The sequence below is a fragment of the Chiloscyllium plagiosum genome, unplaced genomic scaffold, assembly GCF_037043375.1.
Source record: "Chiloscyllium plagiosum isolate Xiang-an unplaced genomic scaffold, Cpla_swu_hap1 HiC_scaffold_4, whole genome shotgun sequence".
NCBI classification, from domain to species: Eukaryota; Metazoa; Chordata; class Chondrichthyes; order Orectolobiformes; family Hemiscylliidae; genus Chiloscyllium; species Chiloscyllium plagiosum.
Window position 1 is genome coordinate 84,054,852 of NW_028270142.1, and position 27,887 is coordinate 84,082,738.

Consider the following 27,887-nt stretch of genomic DNA (forward strand, 5'->3'; position numbering starts at 1 on the left):
TGAGCCAGTTCTGTATCCAAATGGCTAGTTCTTCCTGTATTCCATGAGATCTAACCTTGCTAATCAGTCTCCCATGGGGAACCTTGTTGAATGCCTTACTGAAGTCCATATAGATCACATCTACTGCTCTGCCCTCATCAATCTTCTGTGTTGGAATATTTAAGGAAGTGACCAACATGCCTGATATAAAGAGTTTCAGAAATCTTGAGATCAAGTAAGTGGCCATAGTGGGTATGAGTTTATAATAATGGCACAGATTTGAAAATGTTTAAGTCAGATGAGAGAAAGATACACTGAAATCATGAAGGATGAAGAATCATGGAACACAAAGTGTAAAGGAGGAGAAATAGATGTTTCCTTCTGAGAATATGACAATCACTAGAAAAGATCTAAATGGTGTTTGAAGCTGGATTCCTCCAATGCTGTCTATCTGAGAATAGTTTTTAAATTCATTTTGAGTTCACATTTATATCTCACTTTTCTCAGATTATTCATAGAATCCCTACAGTGTGGAAACAGGCCCTTTGACCCAACAAGCCCACACCGACATTCCGAAGAGTAACCCATCCAGACCCATTCCCGTACCCTATTACTCTACATTTACCCCTGACTAATGCATCCCTGAACACTATGGGCAACTTAGCATGGCCAATTCACCTAACCTGCACATCTTTGGATTGTGGGAAAAAACCGGAGCACCCTGAGGAAACCCACGCAGACACAGGAAGAATGAGCAAACTCCACACGGACAGTTGCCCGAAGATGGAATTGAAGCCAGGTTCCTGGCGCTGTGAGGCAGCAGTGCTAACTCATTTGTATAAAAAAGTTACTCTCCAATAATGATCAGATCGGTAGCTAATCTACCTTTTGAGTCTGTACTCACCAATTTAATCCCATGCCCCAGTATTTCCCCTAAAATCTGCAATCACTCCTTTTCAAGTACACATGCAATTGCCTTTTGAAAGGTCCTATGATCTGATTCCAGTACCCTTTCATGTGGTGCTTTCCAAATCTTGACAACCATGAATGAAATAACTTTTCTTCACCTCTCCTCAAGTTTTTTGACAGTTATCTAAAACTATGACCTTGAATAACTGACCTAACTTGTCAAAGGGAACAGTTTTGTCAACTTGCTCCAACAAACTGCTCATAACTTTGAATGCCACTATCTTTCACAGACCTTTTGGTTTTGTTTTTTTCACCTACATAAAAACTATTGCGTTTCTAACTTGTCTCCTTTCTGAGGGAAGATCACGACTAGAGAACAATCTTGGCTATCCGAATTTCAGAATATCCGAACAAGATCTCAAGGCCCCGATGTTTGAATAAACTGTGTTATCCGAACATTCGATTATCCGAATATTCGATTATCTGAACAAAATACTCCCCACCCATGTCTTTCTGATAATCGAGGTTGCCCTGTATAAGCATTATATTGTTTCCATGTCTACAAATGCTGCCAGCCATGCTGAATATTTTAAGCATTTATATTTATTAACACCACCACTTCAGATCCAACACCAAACCGTGCTTTCTTGACATCTCAAAAATCCAGTTGCCTTTGTTTCTCATCGACCTGTTCCTGTATGCAGCCTCCTTTCCTACTGTCCATGTTCTTCACTCTGTCACTGATCCAAATTTTAACTATTATCTTTGTTTAATATTTGTTGATGTGAATGAGATTGTCATTAAATCTGCTTTATGTTGATGTTTAGAATCTGGCCTGTACTATCATAAACACAATATTTTTTCTTTTCAGGTTAAAAACCAAACTCAATAAAGGGGGTGTTGTTGAAAGTTTTATTCATTCCTTAGAACAGTTCAGTAATCCAGACTTGCTCTTTAAGGTAATATTCAGAGTTCAGACATTTCTCAATATTAATTCAAACTTTACAAATGAACAAAGCAATTTTTTTATTCTTTCAACAGGACTGGGCTAATGATTTCAAGATTGAACTGGAGAAGAAAGTGAAAGATAAAAAACTTTTGAAAAACATGTATGATGAAATGTACTCAAATCTAGCATCTTTACAATTTCCTGGCATTGGAGCATTCAGAACAAGATATGTTCAGGTTGGTGAAAGTTCATCAGTTAATTTTGTGTCCACTAGATCCATGTTGGAACCTAATCTTTCATGTCTGAGATGACCTCTGAGTGCACAAAAAGCTGTGGCCTTTGATAGATGCTTTCAAATCAGTTCAAATATCATTACTTCTAACAGTAATAAAAGAGTATTAGACTTCAAGAGTGAGAATCAGACTCCATAAATCAATGTGATCTAAATTAGTCAAGGTGAATTTAAGCATTTGTTCCTGTGGTCAATTCATTTTGCTTTCTTCAACATTTTATAAAATTCATTGTATTCCTTATAAGATGTACTGATATTTAAGAATAGAATTCTTAGACTGACTCGTGCTTATATTTATTTTTATATTTTAAATATTTCTTTATCACACTTGAGTGTGAAGAGACTACATTTAGAATTCAGAAAGCTTTCAAAATATTTATTTTTTTGTTTTGAGTCATTGAGCAATGGTTGCTACCAGATCAAGTGCTCTCCTGCTGAAACAATATTAAGAATTCATTGTCAATAAATACATCTGCTTCCAGATATTATTATTTGGAGAGTAATAATGTGCAAGGGTATAGGAAAAAGCAAGAATTTGGCAGTAAGGGATAATCTTCATTTGAAGAACCAGTGCAGACACAATGACCTCCTTCTTTGCTGTAACACTTGTGTGATTCTGTAAAATAGGAGGAGAGAGAAAATTTAGGGTAGGGTAATGTGGCTACTGACTGGGTCCTTGCTCCATCCATCCAGCTAATGGTGTTACAAATAAAAATTAAAAATGCAAATAAAAATCTAATATGGGTTGATGTAGTTAATGTTGAAAATACTGAGTGATTACATTGTATCCAGCAAGGTTCACATTTAGAAATTCCCAAACGGATCTAATGGCATTTCTAACTTCCTTTACCAATAAATTGTCATGAATTGTATAACTTGTTAACACTTCAACAGTATTTTTTTTCTTTCTGGTATTTGTTATATAATTTATTTCTCTCACTCTTTGCTCTGTCAATTGGCACTCAGCACCACATCTCATCTAAACATATTAAGTCCTTCTCGGTTTGGTTATTGGCACTAAGCATCCAGTGGGATGAGCCTAGACTGAGTGTCATTTAAATGCACATCACAGCTGACTCCAGTCCTATCCACATCCAGTGTGGACATGTTTATTAGACATTATTAGCAAGTGGTGGAGGCTGGTACGATTGCAACATTTAAAAGGCATCTGGATGGGTTTTTGAACAGGAAGGGTTTGGAGGGATATGGGCCGGGTGCTGGCAGGTGGGACTAGGTTGGGTTGGGATATCTGGTCGGCACGGACGGGTTGGACCGAAGGGTCTGTTTCCATGCTGTACATCTCTATGACTGTATGCTTTGATAAAATCTTGTTTCTTCCCTATCCCAGTCCCGAAAGAGATCAGACCTATTGTAGCATCCTTAGCTCATTCAATGCAGATAGGAGATTAAATCTTGTACCTTTCTGATTTGCATGACTGAATTTGAACTAGATGTGGATTTAAAAATTTGTTTTCATTTTTGAAAGGAGGCAATAATTAATTTCAGATTGAAAGTTATTTGTAGGATTGTTGTTTCTGTTGTATTTACCTTAATGGCCTATCCAAGTAGAATGTATTCCAGTTATCAGTTTCATAACAGTGTGCACTAAATCTTACTGTAATCATGCTTTTACAATTTCAGGTGTTTAAAAAAGCTTTTGATCAATATTATGGAAAAGAAGGTTCAAGACTACTGGACATGAACATAAAAACTTTTGATGAAGCAACAAAGAAAATCCTGGAAACAGTGTGCAAGAAACAGCAGGCGCCACCTGGGAACTTGAAAGAGTACTCACCGTGGATGAGTGAATTCAAACCCGAGTACCTCAGGAATGATTTAGAAATCCCTGGCAAGTTACATCCTCTTAATATGATGCACTGTGTTTTAATTATTTATAACTTTACTCAAAACGCTATTATAAAACTGACTACACAATGTCAAAACTACACTTTCTGTCACATACTTGTTGAATACTGAGCGTGATAAGTTTATGATTTTTAAATGTAAATAATTATAGTTCTTTTTAACATTCCTTTAAATATCACATTATTTTAAATAGAGTTACCGAGATGTACAGCACGGAAACAGACCCTTCAGTCCAACTCGTCCATGCTGACCAGATATCCTAACCTAATCTAGTACCACTTGGCCCATATCCCCCTCAATCCTTCCTATTCATATACCCATCCAGATGCCTTTTAAATGCTGTAATTGTACCAGCCTCCACTGGCAGCTCATTTCATACACAAACCATCCTCTGTGAAAAAGTTCCTTTTATATCTTTCCCCTCTCACCCTAAGCCTATGCCCTCTAGTTCTAGATTCCTACACCCCAGGTAAAAGACCTTGTCAATCTACCCTAACCATTCCCCTCATGATTTTATAAACCTCTCAGCCACTGATGCTCCAAGGAAAACAGTCCCAGCCTGTTCAGCCTCTGCTTATAGCTTAAATCCTCCAACGCTGGCAATAATCCTTGTAAATCTTTTCTGATCCCTTTCAAGTCTCACAACATCCTTCCGATAGGAAGAAGACCAGAATTTCTTGCAATATTCCAAAAGTGGCCTAAGCAACGTCCTATACAGTGCAACATGACCTCCCAACTTCAATGCTCTGACCAGTAAAGGAAAGCATACCAAAAGCCTTCTTCACTATTTTATTACATGTGACTCCACTTTCAAGGAACTATGAACATGCGCTCCAAGGTCTCTTTGTTTAGCAATACTCCCTAGGACCTTACAATTAAGTGTATAAATCCTGGTCTGATTTGTTTTTCCAAAATGCCACACCTCTCATTTATCTAAATTAATCTCCATCTGCCGCTCCTCAGCCCTTTGGCCCATCTGATCAAGATCCCATTATGATCTGAGGTAACCTTCTTCGCTGTCCACTACAACTCTAATTTTGGGGTCATTTGTAAACTTAATAACTATACCTTCTATGTTCACATCTGAATCATTTATATAAATGATGAAAAGCAGTGGACCCAGCACTGATCCCTGTGGCACTCCACTGGTCACAGGCCTCCAATCTGAAAAACAACCCTCCACCACCACCGTCTGTCATCTATCTTTGAGCCAGTTCTATATCCAAATGGCTAGTTCTCCCTGTATTCCATGAGATCTAACTTTGCAAACCAGTCTCCCATGAGGAACCTTGTCGAATGTCTTCCTGAAGTCCACAAAGATCACGTCGACCGCTCTGCCCTCATCAATCCTCTTTCTTACTTCTTCATAGAACTCAGTCAAGTTTGTGAGACATGATTTCTCACACACAAAGCCATGCTGACTACCCTTAATCAGTCCTTGCCTTTACAAATACTTGGGAATCCTGAGAGACAGGATTTACTTCAACAATTTGTCCACCACCAATGTCAGGCTCACCAGTCAGTAGTTCCCTGGCTTGCCATTACCACCTTTCTTAAATAATACCACGTTGGCCAAACTCCAGTGATACAAATATCTCAGCAAGGGGTCCAGCAAACACTTCCATAGCTTCCCACAGAGTTCGAGGGTACACCTGATCAGGTCCTGGGAATTTATCCACTTTTATGTGTTTCAAGACATCCAGCACTTCCCACTCTGTAATATGGACATTTTTCAAGATGTCACCATCTATTTCCCCACATTCTGTATCTTGCATGTCCGTCTCCACAGTAAACACTGATACAAAATACTCATTTAATATCTCCCCCACCTCCTTCAGCTCCACACATAGGCTACCTTGCTGATCTTTGAGGGACCCTATTCTCTCCCTAGTCAATCTTTTATCGTTAATGTAGCCATAAAATCCCTTTGGATTCTCCTTAACCCTGTTTACCAAAGCTATGTCACGTTCCCTTTTTGCCCTCCTGATTTCCCTCTTAAGTATACTTCTGTTGCCTTTGTGCTCTTCTAAGGACTCACTCAGTCTCTATACCTGACATATGCTTCCTTCTTTCTCTGAACCAAACCCTCAATGTCTTTAGTCATCCAGCATTCCCTACACCTACCAGCCTTTCTTTTCACACTAACAGGAATATACTGTCTCTGGACTCTCATTATCTCATTTCTGGAGACTTCCGAATTTCCAGCCGTCCCTTTACCTGCAAACATCTGCCCCCAGTCAGCTTTTGAAAGTTCTTGCCTAATACTGTCAAAATTAGCCTTCCTCTAATTTAGAACTTCAACTGTTAGATCTGGTCTATCCTTTTCCATCACTATTTTAAAACTAATAGAATTATGGTCACTGGCCCCAAAATGCCCCATTACAGGAAGGATTTGGAAGCATTGGAAAAGGTGCAGAGGAGATTACCAGGATGTTGCCTGGTTAGGAGGGAAGAGGCTGAGAGACTTGGGTCTGTTCTCATGGGAAAGAAGAAGGCTAAGAGGGGATTTGATGGAAACATACAAGATCATCAGAGGATTAGATAGGGTAGACCGTGAAAGTCTTTTTCCGAGGATGATGACATCAGCTTGTGCAAGGGGGCATAACTACAAATTGGGGGCTGATAGATTTAAGACGGATGTCAGAGGCAGGTTCTTTACTCAAGAGAGTGGTAAGGGCGTGGAATGCCCTTCCTGCCAACATAGTTAACTCAGCCACATTAGGGAGATTTAAACAATCCTTGGATAAGCACATGGATAAGCACAATATCTACGGATCTTATGACAGGTCCATAGGCAATGTACAAGAGTGCCCACCTCTATTTTACTTTTGGGACACATTGGAGATGCTCCTGCCTTAAATTTTGCCAATCGGTCCGGTGCTATATGGGCCCTATGAAGTATCTTCAACTGAATAGCCTGAGTTCTGTTGCAGATGGAGATTCTTCTGGCATTTTTCCAAATGTCATTCCACATTTCTATAGAGATTTCCAGTCCCAAATTCTGATCCCATGTTTTAAGCAGATTGTCCATATGCTTTATGATGTAATAAATGATAAATAGTGCTGACGGAAGATACTCCCATTGGCCATAACACTCTACGTTCTCTATCTGATTTATAAAGACTATCTAATAATGTAGTCTTCTTCTGTGTGTAATCTCGAATTTGTTAGTATCGAAAGAGGTCTCCATTAGGTAATCCAAATTTCTGATGCAGCTGTTTAAAAGACATCAGGACCCCTTCTTTAAACAGATCCCCTAAACAGGAGATACCCCTGGATCTCCAGAGTTTGAAAGTGGCATCTGTAAGCCAGTTGAAATCCCTGTGCTCCCACTATCGGAGTATAGGGGGATGTTTTACGTGAGTTGCCCTCATTTTGCCGCATTATATTCCAAGCTTTAATTGTGTTTAGTATTATAGGGTTTTTACATTGATCCGTGATGATTTTCCTCTTGTCTGAAAACAAGAGGTTAATAAATGGGCATTTTACTTGAGAAGCCTCGATGTCCAGCCAGATTGATTGTGGGTCAGACCCAATCGGCTATGTAGCTTAATAGGGAACTTAACTGATATTTCCTAAAATCTGGGAAATCCAATCCTCCCCTAGCCTCTGGAAGCTGTAGCTTCTTCAGCTTAATGAGGGGCCGTCTATGATTCCAGATAAAGGAACCCAACCAGCCATATAATTTACGTAGTGCCAGCCTCTGCAGCATCACCGGAAGCATTCTCATAGGGTATAGGAGACGGGGCAGGACATTCATTTTAATTCGTGCTATTCTGCTAAGCCAGGAAATTGGAAGGTCTTCCCATCGCTGGAGGTCCTGCCTTATCCTTTCCAGTAAATGCACAAAGTTAGCCTTATACAACTGACCAAATACTGGGGTAATAAAAATGCCTAAATATAAGAAACCCTCCAGGGACCAGCGAAAGGGAAAGTGGGATCCGTCCAATAAGTGGGATATACTAGCAAAGCCACCCATTGGCATAGCCTCCGATTTTGAGAAATTAATTTTATAGCCTGAAAATACACTAAATGTATTAATAACTTGGATTAAGTGAGGCACGGATATCAAAGGATTACTAAGAAATAGAAGAACATCATCTGCATAAAGGGTAATTTTATGTTTACCTGTACCAATCCTCGGGGCTGTTATATTAGGATCAGCCCATATAGCTTCTGCTTGTGGCTCAATTATTAGTGTAAATAGCAATGGCAAAAGAGGATATCCCTAACGGCAGCCCCTATCCACACTGAAGGTATCCGAGCCTAATCCATTGGTAATCACAACTGCTTTGGGATCACTATACAATGTTGAGACCCATTTGGTAAACACCTTTCCAATGCCAAACCTTTCCAATGTGTAAAACAAATATGACCATTCAACCCTGTCGAATGCCTTTTCCGTGTCTAATGAGACGACGACTCTTGGTATCTTTCCTTGATGACAGGCTTGAATCATATTCAAAACCCTTCTAAACATTATTGGATGATCTACGGCCCTTAATAAACCTCGTCTGATCCTCGTTTATGATATGTGGCAATACCCTTCCTTCCCTCAATGCTAACGTTTTAGAGAGGATTTTAAAATCTACATTTAGCAAGGATATTGGTCGGTATGACGCGTAATCTTCTGGGTCCTTTCCTTTTTTGAGGATGAGAGAGATATTCGCCTCTTTCAGCGAAGGCGGGAGACAGCCCTGACTGTATGAGTAGTTATACAATGTCCATAAGTGGACCAGCCAACATTCCTGTAAATTCTTTCTAGAATTCAGCTTGAAAGCCATCTGGGCCAGGTGTCTTACCGCTCTGAAGTTGCCTGATTGCGTCAAGTATTTCTTGGATTGTTAGGGGAACATTCAAGACCGATACCTGTTCCGGACTTAGGTCCGGAAAGGTCAGGTTTTTAAAAAATGACTGCATCCTCCTAGTTCTGTCCTTGCAATCCTGCGATTTATATAAATCAGAATAAAATTTTCTAAAGATTGCAATAATCCTTTTATGATCATGAGTCAGAATACCCGTACTTCCCTTGATAGATGTGATAGTTTGAGGGGCCTTTTATTTTTCTTTGCGAGAGGTGCTAAGTATCTACCGGGTTTATCGCCAAATTCAAAGAACCGTTGTTTTGCAAATTATATTTCCCTCTTAGCCGTTTGGATAAGTGTGGTGTTTAGAGCTGTCCTAAGGGTCGTAATCCTTTGTAATTTGATAATAGAAGGTCTGTCAGTGTATGTTGTTTCAGCCGCTTTTAAGCGAGCTTCAAGCAGACGCTGTTGTTCTCCCTTTAATTTTTTTCTGGGTCGCTGAGTAGGAGATAATCAAACCTTGCGCGTAAGCTTTGATGGTCTCCCATATCATTGGGTTGCTAGCCATACCTGAATTAATTTCTTCAAAAGTTTTTTAAATTCTTGAGAGAAGTACTTTACAAATTTACTGTCTTTCATCAGGAAGGGGTCCATACGCCAATGCCAGGGGGATGTCTCATTGTTCCTCGCCTTGATTTCCATATATACAGCAGCGTGATCAGAAATTGCTATACTGCCTATTTTACAGGATGATATGGAATTTAAAAAAATCGAGGGGGCAAAAAACATATCAATTCTGGTATGACATTTATGTGGATTGGAATAAAAAGAAAAATCTCTGCCCTGTGGGTGAAGGCATCTCCATACATCTACTAATCCTAATTCTTTGTTCAAATCCACCAATTGTCTAGATCTGGGAGATACTCCTGCAGTACTCTTGGGAATCCTATCTATTTCTGGATCCATAATACAATTAAAATCTCCCCCTATAATTGTATGACGAGCACCGAGACCATCAATTTTGAGAAGGCTTCCATTTTAAATTTAAAAGGATGTGCCGGTGGGCAATACAAATTTAAGATCCCATATTCCTCTCCAATTATAAGGGCTTTAATCAGAATATATCGTTCAGATTCGTCTTTTATCTGATTTAGGATTTTGAAAGGGAAATTCTTTCGAATAAGGATAACAACTCTCCTACTTTTTGAGCTGTAGGAAGAAAAAAAGGCCTGATCAAATCCACCCTTTCGTAATTTCAAGTGTTCTTTATCCAATAAGTGTGTCTCCTGTAGGAGAGCTACATCAACCCTTTCTTTCTTGAGGTTTGATAATTTTTTTTCCTTTTGACTGGTGAATTACTCCCCTTGACATTCCAGGTGCACCATTTAACAGACTGATTAACCATAATCGTCCGGGCAAGTCCGAGATCCCTTGGGAGGGGAAACCCTATCCAGAACATCCTGAGCATAGAGCATATAAAATTCACAAAAATAAAGGCTCTTTAATACACTCACATCAATATAATAAAAAACTATTTCTAAATAAATAAAAACGTATTTAAATGGAGATTTTCCCCCTTGTTCCCAGGGGGCATCACTTCCTTTCCAAATGTCCAACATATCCGCTCCCAACCAGTGCCCCGCCCTTGACCCAGGTGCCCCATGATAGGATGAAGAAAATTCAAATATACTACAGAGCTAGAGTTAACAGTGAGCACCCTACCCCCCACCCATCCACATCAACACCTGGATATATTTGGTAATGTTAATATCATGTATAAACATATATAACTATAAAATACAGCCTCAACAAGTAATAATTAAATATAATAGTACAAAATAACAGGGGAAAACAACCCCGCTCCTAAAGACAGAAATAAAATAGGATAAGGTAACCACTTTCCCCCACCAACATTAACTAGACCCCCCCCGACCTATATATATACTTAAAAAAGGGGGTGAGAAAATCGCTAAGTAGAGAACAAATAAATAAACCCCTCTCCCCATCCCCCCGAAGATAATATTAAACAGTAAGGTAAAGAAAGGGATTAATATAAAAAAAGGGGGTGTAAACCGGAGTGGGGGGAGAGCAAAACAACATCAATTAACTCTTACAATTTATCGAAGGGAGTCCAAAAATTCCTTGGCCTTTTCCGGCAATCCGAAGTTATACACGAACCCTTCATGGTTAAAGCGTAGCGTTGCTGGGTAGCGCAAGGAATGCTGAATATTTAGATTAGATTAGATTCCTTACAGTGTGGAAACAGGCCCTTCGGCCCAACAAGTCCACACCGACCCTCCGAAGAGCAACCCACCCAGATGCATTCCCCTACATTTACCCCTTCACCTAACACTACGGGCAATTTAGCACGGCCAATTCACCTAACCTGCACATCTTTGGATGGTGGGAGGAAACTGGAGCACGCGGAGGAAACCCACGTAGACACGGGGAGAATGTGCAAACTCCACACAGACAGTTGCCCGAGGCAGGAATTGAACCCGGGTCTCTGGTGCTGAGAGGCAGCAGTGCTAACCACTGTGTCACTGTGCCACTTCTTTAAGTCCTTAAACACTTCTTCGCTTCGTCAAACGTCTTCCTCTTTCGGACCAGAGCTGGGGAAAAGTCCTGGAATAACATAATCTTGCATCCTCTATAAATCATGGCTTGGGGATCATTCCCAAGATTTCTGGAAGCTTCGAAGAGCATCTGCCTCTCCTTATAGCTCTGCAGCCAGAACAGGACTGGGTGGGGGCGCTGGTTCGAGCCGGGCCTGCGTATTGCAACCTGGTAGGCCCATTCCACCCTTACCTGGCCTGATCCAGCCTCCAGATTTAAAAACTGTGGAAGCCACTGTTTGAGAAACGCTGTTATCTGGCCTTTCTCTTCCTGGTCGGGAAGGCCCAGCAAACAAATATTTTTTCGACAACCTCGATTCTGTTATAGTCTCGGAGGTCGCGGCCTTTAGCTCCGCCCCTCCGACTCGGTGCTCGATTTCCTTGATGTCTCGGTCGTGCTTTTGTAGCGCGGCCGAGAGTGAATCCCATCGGCTCCGGGACTCTTCGATGAAGGCGTCGATCTTCGCATCGAGTTTAAAGATTATTTCCACGAGGCTCGCCACTGTAGGTAAGTCCCCCGGGGCGGCTGCAGACACCTCAGTTGCAGCTGGAGAGGGTGGGGGAGGGGTTCCTGCCTGCTGAGAACTGCGGGCTCCCTTCCCTTTAGTCATTTTTACAGGAGATTAGATTGTTTTAATTAAGTACTGAGCAACTAATTACATTAAGTAAAAACTATTCTAAATGATTTGGTGAGTGTGGTGGAGGCGGGTGGCCCACTTTGCCCAAGTTTTGGGAGGAGCACTATAGACTCAGACTTGCTGGGTCGCTACCTTCTTGGGTCCCCTCTTGTACACACTTAACAAATTCCTCTCTGTCTAAACCCTTAACACTGTGACAGTCCCAGTCTATGGTTGGAAAGTTCAAATCCCCTACCATAACCACACTATTATTCTTACAGATAACTAAAATCTCCAAACAAATGTGTTTCTCAATTTCCCGCTATTAGGGAGTCTATAATGCAATCCCAATAAGGTGATCGTCCCTTTTTTATTTCTCAGTTCTGCCCAAATAACATCCCTGGATGTATTCCCAGGAATATCCTCCCCAAGTACAGCAGTAATGCTATTCTGGATTAGTGGTGCTGGAAGAGCACAGCAGTTCAGGTAGCATCCGAGGAGCAGCGAAGTCGACGTTTTGGGCAAAAGCCCTTCATCAGGAATAAAGGCAGTGAGCCTGAAGCGTGGAGAAATAAACTGGAGGAGGGTGGGGGTGGGGAGAAAGTAGCATAGAGTACAATAGGTGAGTGGGGGAGGGGATGAAGGTGATAGGTCAGGGAGGAGAGGGTGGAGTGGATAGGTGGAAAAGGAGATAAGCAGGTAGGACAAGTCCGGACAAGTCATGGGGACAGTGCTGAGCTGAAAGTTTGGAACTAGGGTGAGGTGGGGGAAGGGGAAATGAGGAAACTGTTGAAGTCCACATTGATGCCCTGGGGTTGAAGTGTTCCGAGGCGGAAGATGAGGCGTTCTGGCCAGGCGTCGTGGTGGGGGAGTGGTGGTGAAGGAGGCCCAGGACCTCCATGTCCTCGGCAGAGTGGGAGGGGGAGTGGAAATGTTGGGCCACGGGGCGGTGTGGTTGATTGGTGCGGGTGTCCCGGAGATGTTCCCTAAAGCGCTCTGCTAGGAGGCACCCAGTCTCCCCAATGTAGAGGAGACCACATCGGGAGCAACGGATAAATGATATTAGTGGATGTGCAGGTAAAACTTTGGATGTGAAAGGCTCCTTTAGTGCCTTGGATAGAGGTGAGAGATGAGGTGTGGGTGCAGGTTTTACCGTTCCTGCGGTGGCAGGGGAAGGTGCCAGGATGGGTTGAAAGGGGGAATGGACCTGACCAGGTAGTCACGGAGGGAACGGTCTTTACGGAAGGCGGAAAGGGGTGGGGAGGGAAATATATCCCTGCTGGTGGGGTCTTTTTGAAGGTGGCGGAAATGTCGGCGGATGATTTGGTTTATGCGAAGGTTAGTAGGGTGGAAGGTGAGCACCAGGGGTGTTCAGTCCTTGTTACGGTTGGAGGGATGGGGTCTGAGGGCGGAGGTGCGGGATGCGGACGAGATGCGTTGGAGGGCATCTTTAAGCACGTGGGAAGGGAAATTGCGGCCTCTAAAGAAGGAGGCCATCTGGTGTGTTCTGTGGTGGAACTGGTCCTACTTGGAGCAGATATGGCAGAGGCGGAGGAATTGGGAATACGGGATGGCATTTTTACAAGAGGTAGGGTGGGAAGAGCTGTAATCCAGGTAGCTGTGGGAGTCGGTGGGTTTGTAAAAAAATGTCAGTGTCAAGTCGGTCGTCATTAATGGAGATGGAGAGGTCCAGGAAGGCGAGGGAGGTGTCAGAGATGGTCCAGGTAAATTTAAGGTCAAGGTAGAATGTGTTGGTGAAGTTGATGAATTGCTCAACCTACTCGCAGGAGCACGAGGTAGCGCCAATGCAGTCATCAATGTAGCGGAGGAAGAGGTGGGGAGTGGTGCCGGTGTAATTACGGAAGATCAACTGTTCTACGTAGCCAACAAAGAGACAGGCATAGCTGTGGCCCAAATGTATGCCCATGGCTACCCCTTTGGTCTGGAGAAAGTGGGAGGATTCGAAGGAGAAATTGTTAAGGGTGAGGACCAGTTTGGCCAAACGAATGAGAGTATCAGTGGAAGGGTACTGTTGGGGACGTCTGGAGAGAAAAAAACGGAGGGCTTGGAGGCCCTGGTCATGGCGGATCGAGGTGTAGAGGGATTGGATATCCATGGTGAAGATGAGGCGTTGGGGGCCGGAGAAACGGAAGTCTTGGAGGAGGTGGAGGGTGTGGGTGGTGTCTTGAACGTATGTGGGGAGTTCCTGGACTAGCAGGGATAGGACAGTGTCGGGGTAGGTATAAATGAGTTCAGTGGGGCAGGAGCATACTGAGACAATGGGTCTGCCAGGGTGGTCAGGCTTGTGGATCTTGGGAAGGAGGTAGAACCGGGCATTGCAGGGTTCCCAGACTATGAGGTTGGAAGCTGTGGGTGGGAGATCTCCTGAGGTGATGAGGTTCTGTATGGTCTGGGAGATGATGGTTTGGTGATGGGGTGTGGGGTCATGGTCGAGGGGGGAGTAGGAAGAGGGGTCCTCGAGTTGGCATTTGGCTTCAGCGGTGTAGAGGTCAGTGCGCCAGACTACCACTGTGCCCCCTTTATCCGCTGGCTTGATGGTGAGGTTGGGATTGGAGGGCTGCGCGTTGTGAGGGTGAGAGGTTGGAGTGGGGGAGGGGGGTAGACAGGTTGAGGCGGTTAATGTCCCGGCAGCATTTGGAAATGAAGAGGTCGAGGGCAGGTAATAGGACAGCGCGGGGTGTCCAGGTGGATGCAGTGTGTTGGAGGTGGGTGAAGGGGTCCTCGGAAGGTGGGCGGGAGTCCTGATTGTGAAAGTAAGCTCGAAAGTAAGCCCTCCTCTCTTGCCCACCCCTCGCTTTCTGTCCTCCCTATACCATTTGTATACTAGAACATTAATCTGCCAGTCTTGTCCATCCCTGAGCTATGTTTCTGTAATTGCTTTGATATCCCAGTCTCATGTTCCTAACCATGCCCTGAATTCATCTGCCTTCCTTATTTGGCCTCTTGTATTGAAGAGTTGTTTTTTGAAAATCCTGTTTCATGTAATTGTCATCATACTCTATTATTTGTATTAGAAATGCCATGCTTTTTGAAAGGGAAATGGAAACATAGAAATTAAGTAATGGAAGTAAAATTTAAAAAGGTAGTTCACTGACCTTGAACTGTTTTTGCTAATGTCACCATCTCAGGGACCCATTGCTGCACAGTCAGTGTAATCTCTTAGAACAATTTTCACAACTTGCAGGGGATTGGTGCAGGGGTACTGGGTTGGATTGGGTATGGTTATGAAACATTTTCAAGTAGCTTTTGCTTGTAAGCTGCTTTCTCTATATGCATGGCTGAAGAGTGACATTGGCAAGGTCTTGCAGTGGATGAATACCAACCAGTCGTGTCAGCTTTGGTGCAAGAGTGGAAGGCATAAAAAGAAGGAAATGAAATTGGGAAAAATAAGTTATAGCTTAAATACCCACTTTATTTAAAACACGAAAGTCACTCAGCCATCTATAACAATTTTCTTTTCTGTCTAGGACAATATGATGGTAAATCCAAGCCAATGCCAGAATATCATGCACAAATCACTGGATTTGATGAAAGGGTATGAATTATTTTAACTTTTTAATTAACTGCATGCAAATTTTGATCAAATTAGCTATTTCTTTGGTGAGGAATTGCTAAGCAAAAAAAGTGATACTACCGTAGTGATGAATATTAAAATAGTGGAAACTGTTACAAGCAGTAAACTGTTGCAGCTAGAACTCAAACTAAATATCTGGAAATATTGAACAGTCAGGCAGCATTTACAGAGATAGCCCTTCTGAATTATTAGTTTAAATGGAGAATAGTTTTTGTTACAATGGCTAACAGCTTCATTAACCAGGCCCAATAAAGTGAAGGTAAGTGCAAATCAATGCTTTGGCAATGCAAAATCTGCTTTCTCATTTCAATGTGTTATTCTATGACTTGTGAAAAAGTTGTATTCATCTCCTTGCTTGTTCTTAACATTTTCTGAAAAGTTGTTGTTTTTTAAACACATAGAAGTATCAGCACAGTCCTGAAAGGAAGCTGTACCTTGCTTTGTATATCGCTGCATATTGTGTCATGAAGTACAATCTATCTTTCAGTATTGTTATTTTATCTGACTGTTTTATGTAAATGTGTGCCTTGTATAAAAGAAATATAAGATTGTTGTGCACGTTGGTACCAATGACATAGGTAGAGAAAGGGTTGAGGTTCTGCAGAGAGAATATAGGAAAAAGGCAGGAGGTTGAAAAGTAGGTCCTCGAGGATAGTAATAAGGAACTATTTCCTCAACCATGTGCTAGTGAAAGTAGGAATAGGAGTATAGAGCAGATGAATGTTTGACTGTGGAGCTGGTGCAGTGTGCAAGGATTCATGTTTTTGGACCAGTGGGATCTCTTCACCGTTAGAAATGACCAGTATAAGAGGGATGGATTCCATCCCGGTGGAGTTGGGAGGTGGTTATGGAAAACATTATGGCCGTACTTACGGAGGATATTCCTGTCCAGTCAAGTTATAGGGTGACTTAAAAATAAGAGGATGATCATCATGTTGGGATTGTATTATAGGCCTCCCAATAGTCAGTGGGGAAATTGGAGCAAATGTGTAAGGAAATCTCAGACATCTGTAAGAAAAAAAAAATAGGGTTATAACAGTAGGAAATTTGTTAAATGTGTTGGAGGGTTGCTTTTTGGCCTGGAGGCCTGTGACAAGTGGTGTGCCCCAATGATCAGTGCTGGGTCCACTGCTTTGTGTAATTTATATAAATGATTTGGATGTGAATGTAGGAGGTATGGTTGGTAAGTTTGCAGATGACAGCAAAATAGGTGCCACCAAAATTACAGTGAAGAAGATTATCTCAGAGTACAACGGGACTTTGATCAGATGAGCCAATGGACTGAGGAATGGCAGATGGAGTTTAATTTAGATAAATGTGAGGTGTTGCATTTTGGTAAGGCAAATCAGGGAAGGACTTATCTAGTTAATGTTAAGGCTCTGGGGAGTGTTGCTGAACAAAGGGTTGCAAGTGTATAGTTTCTTGAAAGTGGAATCACAGGGAGACACGGTGGTGAAGAAGACATGCTTGTCTTCATTAGTCAAAACATTGAGTATAAGAGTTAGGTTGTCATGTTGCAGCAATACAGGACATTGTGAGGCCAGTTCTCAAATATTTCATACAATTCTGGTCACCCTTCTATAGGAAGGATGTTATTAAACTTGATAGGGTGCAGAAAAGATTTACAAGGATGTTGCCTGGGACTAGCAGGTTTGAGCTATAGGGAGAGGCTGAATAGGCTGAGGTTTATTTCCCTGGTGTGTTGGAGACTGATGGGTGACCTCATGGAGATTTTTACAAAATCATAAGGGGCATGGATAGGGTGAATAGCCAAGATATTTTTCATAAGGTGGGGGAGTCCTAGAAGACGTAAGTTTAAGGTGAGAGGGGAAAGATTTAAAAAGGACCCAAGGAACAACTTTTTTCACACAGAAAGTGATGTGCATATGGGACGAACTGTCAGCGGTAGTAGTGGAGACGGGTACAATTACAACATTTAAAAGGCATCTGGATGGGTATATGAATAGGAAGGGTTCAGAGGGATACGGGGAATATGCTGGCAAATGGGACTATGTCAGGTAGGGATGTCTGGTCACGTAGTTGCGTTGTACCAAAGGGTCTGCTTCTGTGCTGTCTGACTCTGACTTTAAAACTGAGTGCATAAGTGAAGGCTGCATTTATGGCCAAGCACCACTAGGTGGTGCAGCATGCGTTTACGTACAGAATTAAAGTGCAGGGCTATGTCACTGTAAACAAACTGAATGGCAGCAACCAGAACAGTATCTGGGTGGGGCCCAGGCCTCTCAATATTTAACTGTCATTAAGTTCACAATTTATAACAATTCTCATAGAATCCAGAGTAAAGGTTGAAACAAGGGTAAATTCTCGAATAGTTACGTATTGCGAAAATTAAATTTAGCCTGTGAATATGAAATGGGGTGAACAGGTAGCAGGAGAAAGTGAGAATTGCAGATGCTGGAGATCAGAATCAAAATATGTGGTGCTGGAAAAGCACAGCGGATTAGACAGCATCTGAGGAACAGGAGACTTGACGTTTCGAGCATAAGATGTTCATCAGGTAGCAGACAGGAGGGCTGTGAGCTGAGTGCTGGAGCGTAATGGTGAGGTAAGCTCAAGATCAGATGATGAGGCAGTGAGCTGAGCACTGGAGCGGGGCAGTGAGCTAACCACTGGAATTGGGCAATGAGCTGAGTACTGGAGCAGGGCAGTGAGCTGACCACTGGAATTGGACAGTGAGCTGAGTACTAGAGCGGGGCAGTGAAGCGACCACTGGAATTGGGCAGAGAGCTGAATGCTGGAGCACGGCAGTGAGCCTGGCATTGGAGCGGGGCAGTGAGCTGAGCACTGGAGTAGGGTAGTGGGGCAGTGAGCCCGGCACTAGAGTGGGGAAGTGAGCAGAGCACTACAGAAGGGTAGTGTGGCAGAGAGCTGAGCACTGGAATAGAAAAGAATTTTGTAGAATCCATATAGTGTGGAAACAGGCCATTTGGCCTAACAAGTCCACACTGACCATCTGAAGAGTAACCCACCCAGACCCATTCCCTACCCTATTACTCTACATTTTCCCCTAACTTATGCACCTAACCTACACATCCCTGAACACAATGGGCAATTTAGTATAGCCAATTCACCTAGTCTGCACATCATTGGACTGTGGGAGGAAACCGGAGCACCTGGAGGAAACCCACACAGACATGGGCAGTCACCCGAGGCTAGAATCAAAGCTTGGACCCTGGTGCTGTGAGGCAGCAGTGCTAACCACTGAGCCACTGTGCCACCCCGGAGTGGGGTAGTGAGCCAAGTAAAGAACCTGGAGCAGGGCAGTGAGACAATGAGGTGAGTACTGGAGCAAGGCAGCAAGACTAGCTCTACAGTAGGGTAGTGAGACAGGCTGCAAGGTGAGCTCAAAGAAGGGCAGTCAGTGGTGCGACAAATGCAGTGATGATGTCAGCAGCAGTGAATGTACCTACAATACTTCCTGTTCACACACATCAGTGACATCAGCTCTCCCTTTCCTAGACCATTGTGGTGGCAGGAGATACCCCAGGAGTGAACTAATATGACTGCGTTTTTTTTATGTGACTTCCTGTTTATAGTCTTTCAATGGTACTGAGCCAAAAAAAGTGTTGAGGATTGTTTTTTAATTGGAAACATTAAACACAATTCTTTACAATCAGAATTGCAATGGTAGGATCAACAATTTAGAAATGATCTCTTTGTTGAGAAAATTTCATTTAAAATTTGCATGAACAATTAAAGATTATTCTGAGGTTATAATTAATATGTAAAATGTTTGGTGTCAGTGGTAGGTTTGATAGTGTTCCAGATTCAGTAACACATTCTATTTTGCAAGTTCGTTTTCACAACAGTGATAATAATGCATTTTTAATTTCTAATTATGGTTTTACAGATAAAAGTTATGAGCTCTATAAGGAAACCAAAGCGCCTGATAATTCGTGGGAATGATGAAAAAGAATATCCTTTCCTTGTGAAGGGTGGTGAAGATTTACGACAAGACCAGCGAATTGAACAACTATTTGACATCATGAACATTATCCTTTCTCGGGATGCTGCTTGCAGTCAAAGAAACTTGCAGTTGAAGACATATCAAGTCATACCTATGACATCTAGGTATGGCAATTAAATGGAAAAAAAGGTTATTAAAAATTGACAATTGTTTTAACAATACCACATATTAACTGAAATTAAACATTTAGTAAACTGACCCCAAACGTATTTACAGGGACATCAGATAAGTCAAGATGGTGTTTTCCTGCAGTACAGCCTTAAAACTTGTATGTACCTGCTGTCTCTGAAATCACCTCAGATAAGCCAGTTTTCAACTCTGACTTACATTTATAGAGACCCTTATGAGGGAGGTTGGACTCCTTCTTCTAGAGCAGTGGTTTCAATCTTACTTGAATGTAATAAGTGATGCTTGTTTTTACTTAAATATTCCCTTCTCTTCAAAAGCTGTACTTTTTAAGAAACAGACAAATAAAAATACTTAATTTGAGAAAACACCCTTGATCTATTTGCGTGAAATGTACATTTTAATGTTGGCTCAATTGTAGACACAGTATTATATAGATTCAATACTATGTAGATACTAAAATCTTCAAATAATTTTTACATTTAAATAACATTTTCACTTCAATAGGAGAGCTTAGCATCTAAATGTTCAAAGTTGTTTGGCATTTTACTTGTTTACGTTTTTTTACAAAAGTCGACCATCGTCAGTTCTCCTGAGTTAAGGCAACCGGAGCACTCTTTAATAAACTGAGGTTCATGTTGGATGAGAGGTAGATCACGCTTGCTATGCCCTAGTTTGACCTCGTGATCCAAAGAACAGCAGTAAAAATACTCATTCAGCAAATTTCAGTTGCAGTACTGGGACTTAAACATGCAACACTTTGCATGGGAGCTGAGTATTCAACTGCTTGCATAATCATCATTTTCCTATAGGGAGAGATTTCCTTTATTTGCTATTTATGGGCAAATCATAAATAGCAATATAAAAACCACATTTATGATTTCATTACAGATGGTGAATGCTTTCCTTAATGTAGTTATAGTTGATGACATACAGCAGAAAGTATTGTAAACAATATATATTTTGTTTGCTATTTCCTAAATTGTAATTTTCTTTTTGTCTTAAGACTTGGTTTGATAGAATGGCTAGACAACACATGTGTAGTCAAGGATTTCCTTTTAAGCAACATGACTGAGGATGAGCACAAAAGGTAATGTTCGAAATGATTGAAAAGATGTAATATCAAATCAAATAATAATGACAGTTAAGATCTAACTCTCTCTGTGGTTGGGTCCAGTGTGATTTAATGTGGTGAACAGTGAATAAAGGCTTTGAATCATCCAAACAGTGAATTTTACTGCATAATTTTGATTTACACGTATTTTCTAGAATTTCTAACCCAAAATTTTTGTGACATAATTTTCTGTGGCAAGAAAATTAACTTGTCCTTCCCAGTTCCCTTTTTGAAATTTTTTGTGTGGGAAGTTGCTGAAAATGTGAGGTGAGAACAAGCTGGATTTGCACTTAATGGAGAAGCAATGGCACTCCCTGCTGACTTTGAAGAAAGCTGTCCACAAAGATCTAGTGATCTCTACTGTGTGGATTTTCAGATTCTCAACAGTTTGAATCTGGTAGAAAGTTGAAAGGATTTTGAGGCATCCAGCAGTAGTGATGTCAGAAGTAGGTTAAACAGCTGATAATATTGAAGTATTCGCACAATCAGCTAAGAAGATAAAGACTGATTATCTTTCATTGCCAGTTTAACTTTTCAGATAGCAAGCTAAATTATTACAATTAGGTTAAGATAGAAGTTAAAATGCCAGAGATAAACTTGAAACGTTGTTGTTTTTAATGCAATTAACAACATTCCACAAATATAAATTTAGCATTTTGGAGTCAGTGAATAATAATTATGAACATAGTGTCCTGGCAAAAACACAGTATGTTATATTCAACAAATGCTACTTTTCAAGTGTTTTAGGCAAATTTAACTGTGAAAGTAGAAGTTTTCATAGTTCATTGTTGCTCAAGTATTTGCAGGATTTCTCAATAGTGCACCCTCTGGCGGGACGTGTAGAGTGGAAACCGAGGTGGGGTAGCGGAATGAAAGGGTCTTGTTATACAAAAGCATCAATCACTAAGGGCTGCACAACAGCTTGGCAAAGTTATATAAAAAGAACATAACCATCATGCTTTATTTTGGAGAAATAGAAGGGAAAATATGGATGTTATTCTAACCATGCAAATAAAAGCAAAATACTGCAGATTCTGGAATTTGAACTATAAACAGAAGATGCTTGAGAAACTCAGCAGGTCTGATAGCATCAAGGGAGAGAGAAACAAAGTTTATGTTTGAGCTCAAACACACTTTTTCCAGAAAACAGCACTTGAGAACCTTATTTTGACTCTATGTTTGCAGACAAAATCAGTAAAATTTCAACAAAGGCTTTCTATCATGACCAACTTATATTTATTTTTATTTCTAAACTGTACCAAGAAGACCATCGCCTAAAGAACTGTTTAATGAATGGCTACAAAGAATATCAGGATCAAAGAGTGATCTATATGGACAAATGTACATGTGAGTAAAACGTGCCTTGAACAGAATCTAGTTTTTTCAGCATTTTGGGTGCTTCAGTTTTTCAGTCTTATATGCTGACTCAAAAGATGATACTACTGTTTAAGAATATTTATGCTCAAATCTATGTGAAGGAACATTTCAGAGGCTAACAATTGAAACCATGTATCAAATAAGTAGGACCAAAATTGAAATAAACTGGATGATACCACTAATTTGTAATTGTAAACATCAGTTTATCTCCAAAGTTTCATTAATTAATCATTGAGTTAGATGAGGCAGTGGCATTGCAATAATGTAACTGGATTGGTAATGCAGATAATGTATTATTCTGGGTCATGGCATTTAAATTCCTCCATGGCAGATGATGAAATTATAACTGAATAAAAATTTGGAATTGAAACCTAATGGCAGCTGTGTCAATTGCAAAATCCATCTTGCTCACTAAAGAAATGGTGTCCTCACCTGATCTGGCCTACAATTGACTCCAGACCCAAAACGTGGTTGGCCATCCTCCTCATCTCAATCTTAAACTGGTACCCTTTTATTCTGAGACAATGCTGCCTGGTTGCAGACTCTCCCATAAGGGGAATCATCCTTTCAGCACTTACCCTGTCAAATCTCTTCAGAATCCTGTATATATTTTAATGCGGTCACCTCTCACTCTTCTAAATTCCAATGAGTAGAATGCTAACCTGTTTAACTTTTGCCAAAAGTCAAACTCTCCATACTGAGGATCCATGTAGTGACCCTTTCCGGATTGCTTCCACTGAATACTACCTTTCCTTAAATAAGAGGACCAAACTGCTCGCAGTACTCCAGATGTGGTCTCACCAGCATCTTGTACATCTGTAGTAGTGGATGAGTAATAAATGCTGGCCCAGTCAGTGACGTCCATTTCCCACGAATGAATGGAAAAAAATACTACTGCAGAACAATTTTGCAGAACCACAGGGAAATCAAGGGGTGTGTAGTGGGACTAGTTGTGTTAATCAGAAAAAGCCAGCACGAAGGTGAAAGACCCTCCTTGTGTGCTTTAACCACTCTATGATTCTAAAATGAGGGACTGCAGTTATTGGCAAAATATGTTAAATGGTTTGGAGGAAGAAGAAGAATATATTGTTGCCAAATTTGCAGAGGACACAAAAATAGCTCAAAAGCCAAGTCGTTAGAGATCCAAGGACTTAAAAAAGAGTAGGGAAGTCTTACTGCAATTATACAAGGTGCTGGTGAGACTACATCTGTTGTGGTTCTGTTCGCCGAGCTGGGAATTTGTGTTGCAGACGTTTCATCCCCTGTCTAGGTGACATCCTCAGTGCTTGGGAGCCTCCTGTGAAGCGCTTCTGTGATCTTTCCTCCGGCATTTAAGATGACAAGCAACATGAATTCGACTGGGACAACACTACTATTATAGGACAAGCCAAACAGAGAACAGCTAGGGAATTCCTAGAGGCATGGCACTCATCCACAGATTCCATCAATAAGCACATCGACCTGGACCCAATATACTGACCACTGCAACGGACAGCTGGAATTGACAACCGGAAGCGACAGATTCAAACCACTACAAATGCCGGAGGATAGATCACAGAAGCGCTTCACAGGAGGCTCCCAAGCACTGAGGATGTCACCTAGACAGGGGACGAAATGTCTGCAACACAAATTCCCAGCTTGGCGAACAGAACCACAACAACGAGCACCCGAGCTACAAATCTTCTCACAAACTCCTCATTTTCCTTCTTAAAAGTATAAAAATAAAACTCTCTTCTGGCTGAGTCTAACTGTTCAAATAAGAGCTTCAAAATGCAGAAATGTGCTTAGGTTTGATGAGCATGTCTTCAAATTTGATCAATCAGAATTATTAAGGTGTTGACTAATATTTTGAATGTTTTTACTCTCAGGAAAGCCAGTCGAACTGAAACAGTCAAAGCTTTCGGACATTGTGAGCGAGCTGTACCACCAGACTTATTAAGGTGAGAACAGACATTAAATATGAATAGATAATTATGTTTCATGATAGTCATTAAACTGTACAACTAATCTAACTGTCTTCACCAATTCTCCATTATCTAAGTTTCTCTACAAAATTGATTATTTGCTATTGTTTGATGGAGAATGCTTTCCTATCAGTCTCCTATTTTGGCAGTAGATAGATGTATATTACTGCTGCCTTGAAAGCTTTTAAAGCGAAACTGCATGGGAGACATACCGGAGCCCTTATCCTCAGATTTACTATGTCTTCCTTGCATAACCATATGATGGTATGGTCAAGACTGGTGGGTATGGCACCATGCTTGTCTACTCTTTGACAACGTTTGTTAAAACATTGATCACAGGACTTTCTTTGCTGTTATCAATGTTACTTAAAACACAATTAAATGCTGATTGGAAGGTTTGAGATCAGAAAGTTAAGATTCTGTGAGCCAAATTTTTCTGTATAATTTCTTTTGGTTCTAAAGGTACGTGCAAGTTAAATTCAATACACTTCATTTTATGACAATTAAAACTTTTAAATAATTAAAGTATTTAAATTTAGGCTCTTGAAGGAAGCAGGAACAGAAACAGTGGTTCCATTGGTTATAATATTCCAAAATTTCATGAATGCAGGAAAGATTCCAGAGGGTTGGAAGACTGTTAAAATATTACCCAGATGCAAAAAGAGAGGGTGACAGAAAGTAGGAAATTTAACATCAAAGGGAAACTGTTAGAATCCATTATTGAAGAAGTAATAAAGGACATAGAGTCATAGAGATGTACAGCATGGAAACAGACCCTTCTGTCCAACCTGTCCATGCCAACCCAATATCCCAACCCAATCTAGTCCTACCTGCCAGTACCCTGCCCATATCCCTCCAAACCCTTCCTATTCATATACCCATCCAAATGCCTTTTAAATGTTGTAAATGCATCAGCCTCCACCACATCCTCTGGCAGCTCATTCCATACACGTACCACCCTCTGCGTGAAAAAGTTGCCCCTTAGTTCTCTTTTATATCTTTCCCCTCACACCCTAAACCTATGCCCTCTAGTTCTGGACTCCCCTACCTCAGGGAAAAGACTTTGTCTATTTATCCTATCCATACCCCTCATGATTTTATAAATCTCTATAAGGTCACCCCTTAGCCTCTGACGCTGCAAGGAAAACAGCCCCAACCTGTTCAGCCTCTCCCTATAGCTCAAATCCTCCAACCCTGTCAACATCCTTGTAACTCTTTACTGAACCCTTTCAAGTTTCACAACATCTTTCCAATAGGAAGGAGACCAGACTTGCACGCAATATTCCATCAGTGGCCTAACCAATGTCCTGTATAGCAGCAACATGACCTCCCAACTCCTGTACTCAGTACTCTGACCAATAAAGGAAAGCATACCAAACGCCGTTTTCACTATCCTATTTACCTGCGACTCCACTTTCAAGGAGCTATCAACCTGCACTCCAAGGTCTCTTTGTTCAGCAACACTCCTTAGGACCTTACCATTAAGTGTATAAGTCCTGCTAAGATTTGCTTTTCCAAAATGCAGCACCTCGCATTTTTCTGAATTAAACTCCATCTGCCACTTCTCAGCCCATTGGCCCATCTGATCAAGATCCTGTTGTAATCAAAGTCAGCATGATTGTATGAGGGGTAAATCATGTTTACTAATTTGTTAGAGTTTTTTGAAGATATAACAAGCAATGTGGATAATTGGGGATCTTTCAGTATAACTTGACTTTCAGAAGGTATTTGATAAGGTCCCATACAAAGGTTAATACACAAGGTAAGGTTACAAGGGATAATTTATGAGTTTGGATTGAGATTTGACTAACCAACAGAAGGCAGAGAGTTGGGATAAACAGGTTTTTTTTCTGTTTGGCAAAACCTAACTAGTGTGGTGCCGCAGGATTCAGCCCTTGGGGTCCCAACAATTTACAGTCTATATTAATGACTTAGATAATAGGGATTGAAGGTATTCCAGCCAAAAAAAAATTGCGGATGATACTAAAATAAGTGGGAAAATAGTTGCAATAAATAAAGAAGAAATTTACAAATGAATATGGATAGATTTGATGAACAGGCCAAAATTTGACAGATGGAGTTTAACATGGAGGTCATGTTGTGGCTGTGCACGATATTGGTTAGGCCACTTTTGGAATAGTGTGTGCAGTTCTGGTCTCCTTCCTATTAGAAAGATGTTGTGAAACTTGAAAAGGTTCAGAAAAGATTTAAAAGGATGTTGCCTGGGTCAGAGGATTTGAGCTATACGAAGAGGCTGAATAGGCTGGGGCTGTTTTCCCTGGAGTGTCAGAGGCTGGGAGGTTTATAAAATCATGAAGGGCAGGTCTTTTCCCTAGGGTGGGGGAGTCCAGAACTAGAGGGCATTGACTTAGAATGAGAGGGGAAAAATTTAAAAGGACTTAAGGGGCAACTTTTTCACACAGAGGGTCGTGCATCTATGGAATGAGCTGTCAGAGGAAGTGGTGGAGACTGGTTTAATTACAACATTTAAAAGGCATCTAGATGGGTATACGAATAGGAAGGGTTTATAAGAACATGAAGAACCTAAGGACTAGGAGCAGGAGTAGGTCATCTGACCCTTCAAGCCTGCTCCGCCATTCAATAAGGTGATGAGTGATCTTTTCGTGGCCTCAGCTCCACTTATCCATGCTCTCACTGTCCCTTTAATTCCTTTATTGTTCAAAAATAATCTATCTTAGCTTTAATAACATTTACTGAAGGAGCATCAATGACTTCATTGGGCAAGGAATTCCATAGATTTACAAGCCTCTAAGTGAAGAAATTTCTTCTCAATTCAGTCCTAAATCTGCTCCCCCTAATTTTGAGGCTATGTCTTGTTGTCCTAGTTTCACTAGTGGAACTATGCCAATGGAAACATCCTCTCTACTTCTAACTTATCTATTCGCTTCATAATTTTATATGATCCTCTCTCATTCTTCTTAATTCCAATGAATATAATCCCAGTCTACTCAGTCTCTCCTCATAAGCCAACCCCCTCAACTCTGGAAACAACCTAGTGAAGCTCCTCTGCACCCCCTCTAGTGCCAATATATCCTTTGGAGGAATATGGGCCAAGTGCTGGCAGGTGGGACTAGATTAGGTTCGGATATCTGGTCGGCATGGACGCGTTGGACCAAAGGGTCTGTTTCTGTGCTGTATATCTCTCTGACTCTATGGATAAGTGTGAGTTTATCCATTTTGGTCCGAGAATAGAAAGGCAACATATTATCCAAACGTATAGAAATGTCAGAATGTTTTGGTGCCAAAGAATCTATGTCCTCATGCCTGAATTGCCGAGAACTACTATGCAGGTACAGCAGGTAATAAGAAAGGCAAATGGAAATTTGGCATTTATTGGTAAAGGAAAAGAGTATAAAAGTAGGGAAGTATTATTGCAACTGTACAAGGTATTAACAGAACTACACCTGGAGTACTGCGTACAATCCTAGTTCCTTACTGAGGTGACTATTGACCAGAAAATGAACTGGACTAGCCATATAAATACAGTGATGACAAGAGCAGGTCAGAGGCTAGATATCCTGCAATGAGTAACTCACCTCCTGACTCCACCATCTAGAAGACATTAGTCAGTAGTGTAATGAAATACTGCTTATTTGCCTGGATGAGCGCAGCCCCAAAACACTGAAGAAGCTTGACACCATCCAGCTCAAAGCAGCTTGTTTGATTGGCA

At 41.3% G+C, this 27,887-nt stretch overlaps 1 protein-coding gene and 1 long non-coding RNA gene across 4 annotated transcripts in view; one reads left to right on the plus strand and one right to left on the minus strand.

The window, feature by feature from the left end:
* LOC122549083 (uncharacterized) overlaps nucleotides 1-15,491 on the minus strand; it is a 54,082-nt gene extending 38,591 nt beyond the window's left edge. Inside the window, exon 1 of the long non-coding RNA XR_006311401.2 lies at nucleotides 15,149-15,491. This is a non-coding gene — a long non-coding RNA (uncharacterized LOC122549083). The remainder of the gene's footprint in view (nucleotides 1-15,148) is intronic.
* Nucleotides 1-27,887, plus strand: part of prkdc (protein kinase, DNA-activated, catalytic subunit) — a 248,835-nt gene that overhangs the window by 201,482 nt on the left and 19,466 nt on the right. For 2 of the 3 annotated variants that reach the window (XM_043688290.2, XM_087986422.1), the window contains 8 exons: nucleotides 1,760-1,847; nucleotides 1,930-2,073; nucleotides 3,771-3,978; nucleotides 15,521-15,588; nucleotides 19,499-19,719; nucleotides 20,748-20,831; nucleotides 22,119-22,202; nucleotides 24,101-24,172. In XM_043688290.2, coding sequence (XP_043544225.2) covers nucleotides 1,760-1,847; nucleotides 1,930-2,073; nucleotides 3,771-3,978; nucleotides 15,521-15,588; nucleotides 19,499-19,719; nucleotides 20,748-20,831; nucleotides 22,119-22,202; nucleotides 24,101-24,172 — 969 coding nt within the window. The remainder of the gene's footprint in view (nucleotides 1-1,759; nucleotides 1,848-1,929; nucleotides 2,074-3,770; nucleotides 3,979-15,520; nucleotides 15,589-19,498; nucleotides 19,720-20,747; nucleotides 20,832-22,118; nucleotides 22,203-24,100; nucleotides 24,173-27,887) is intronic. The other variant, XM_043688291.2, reaches the window with a different exon arrangement.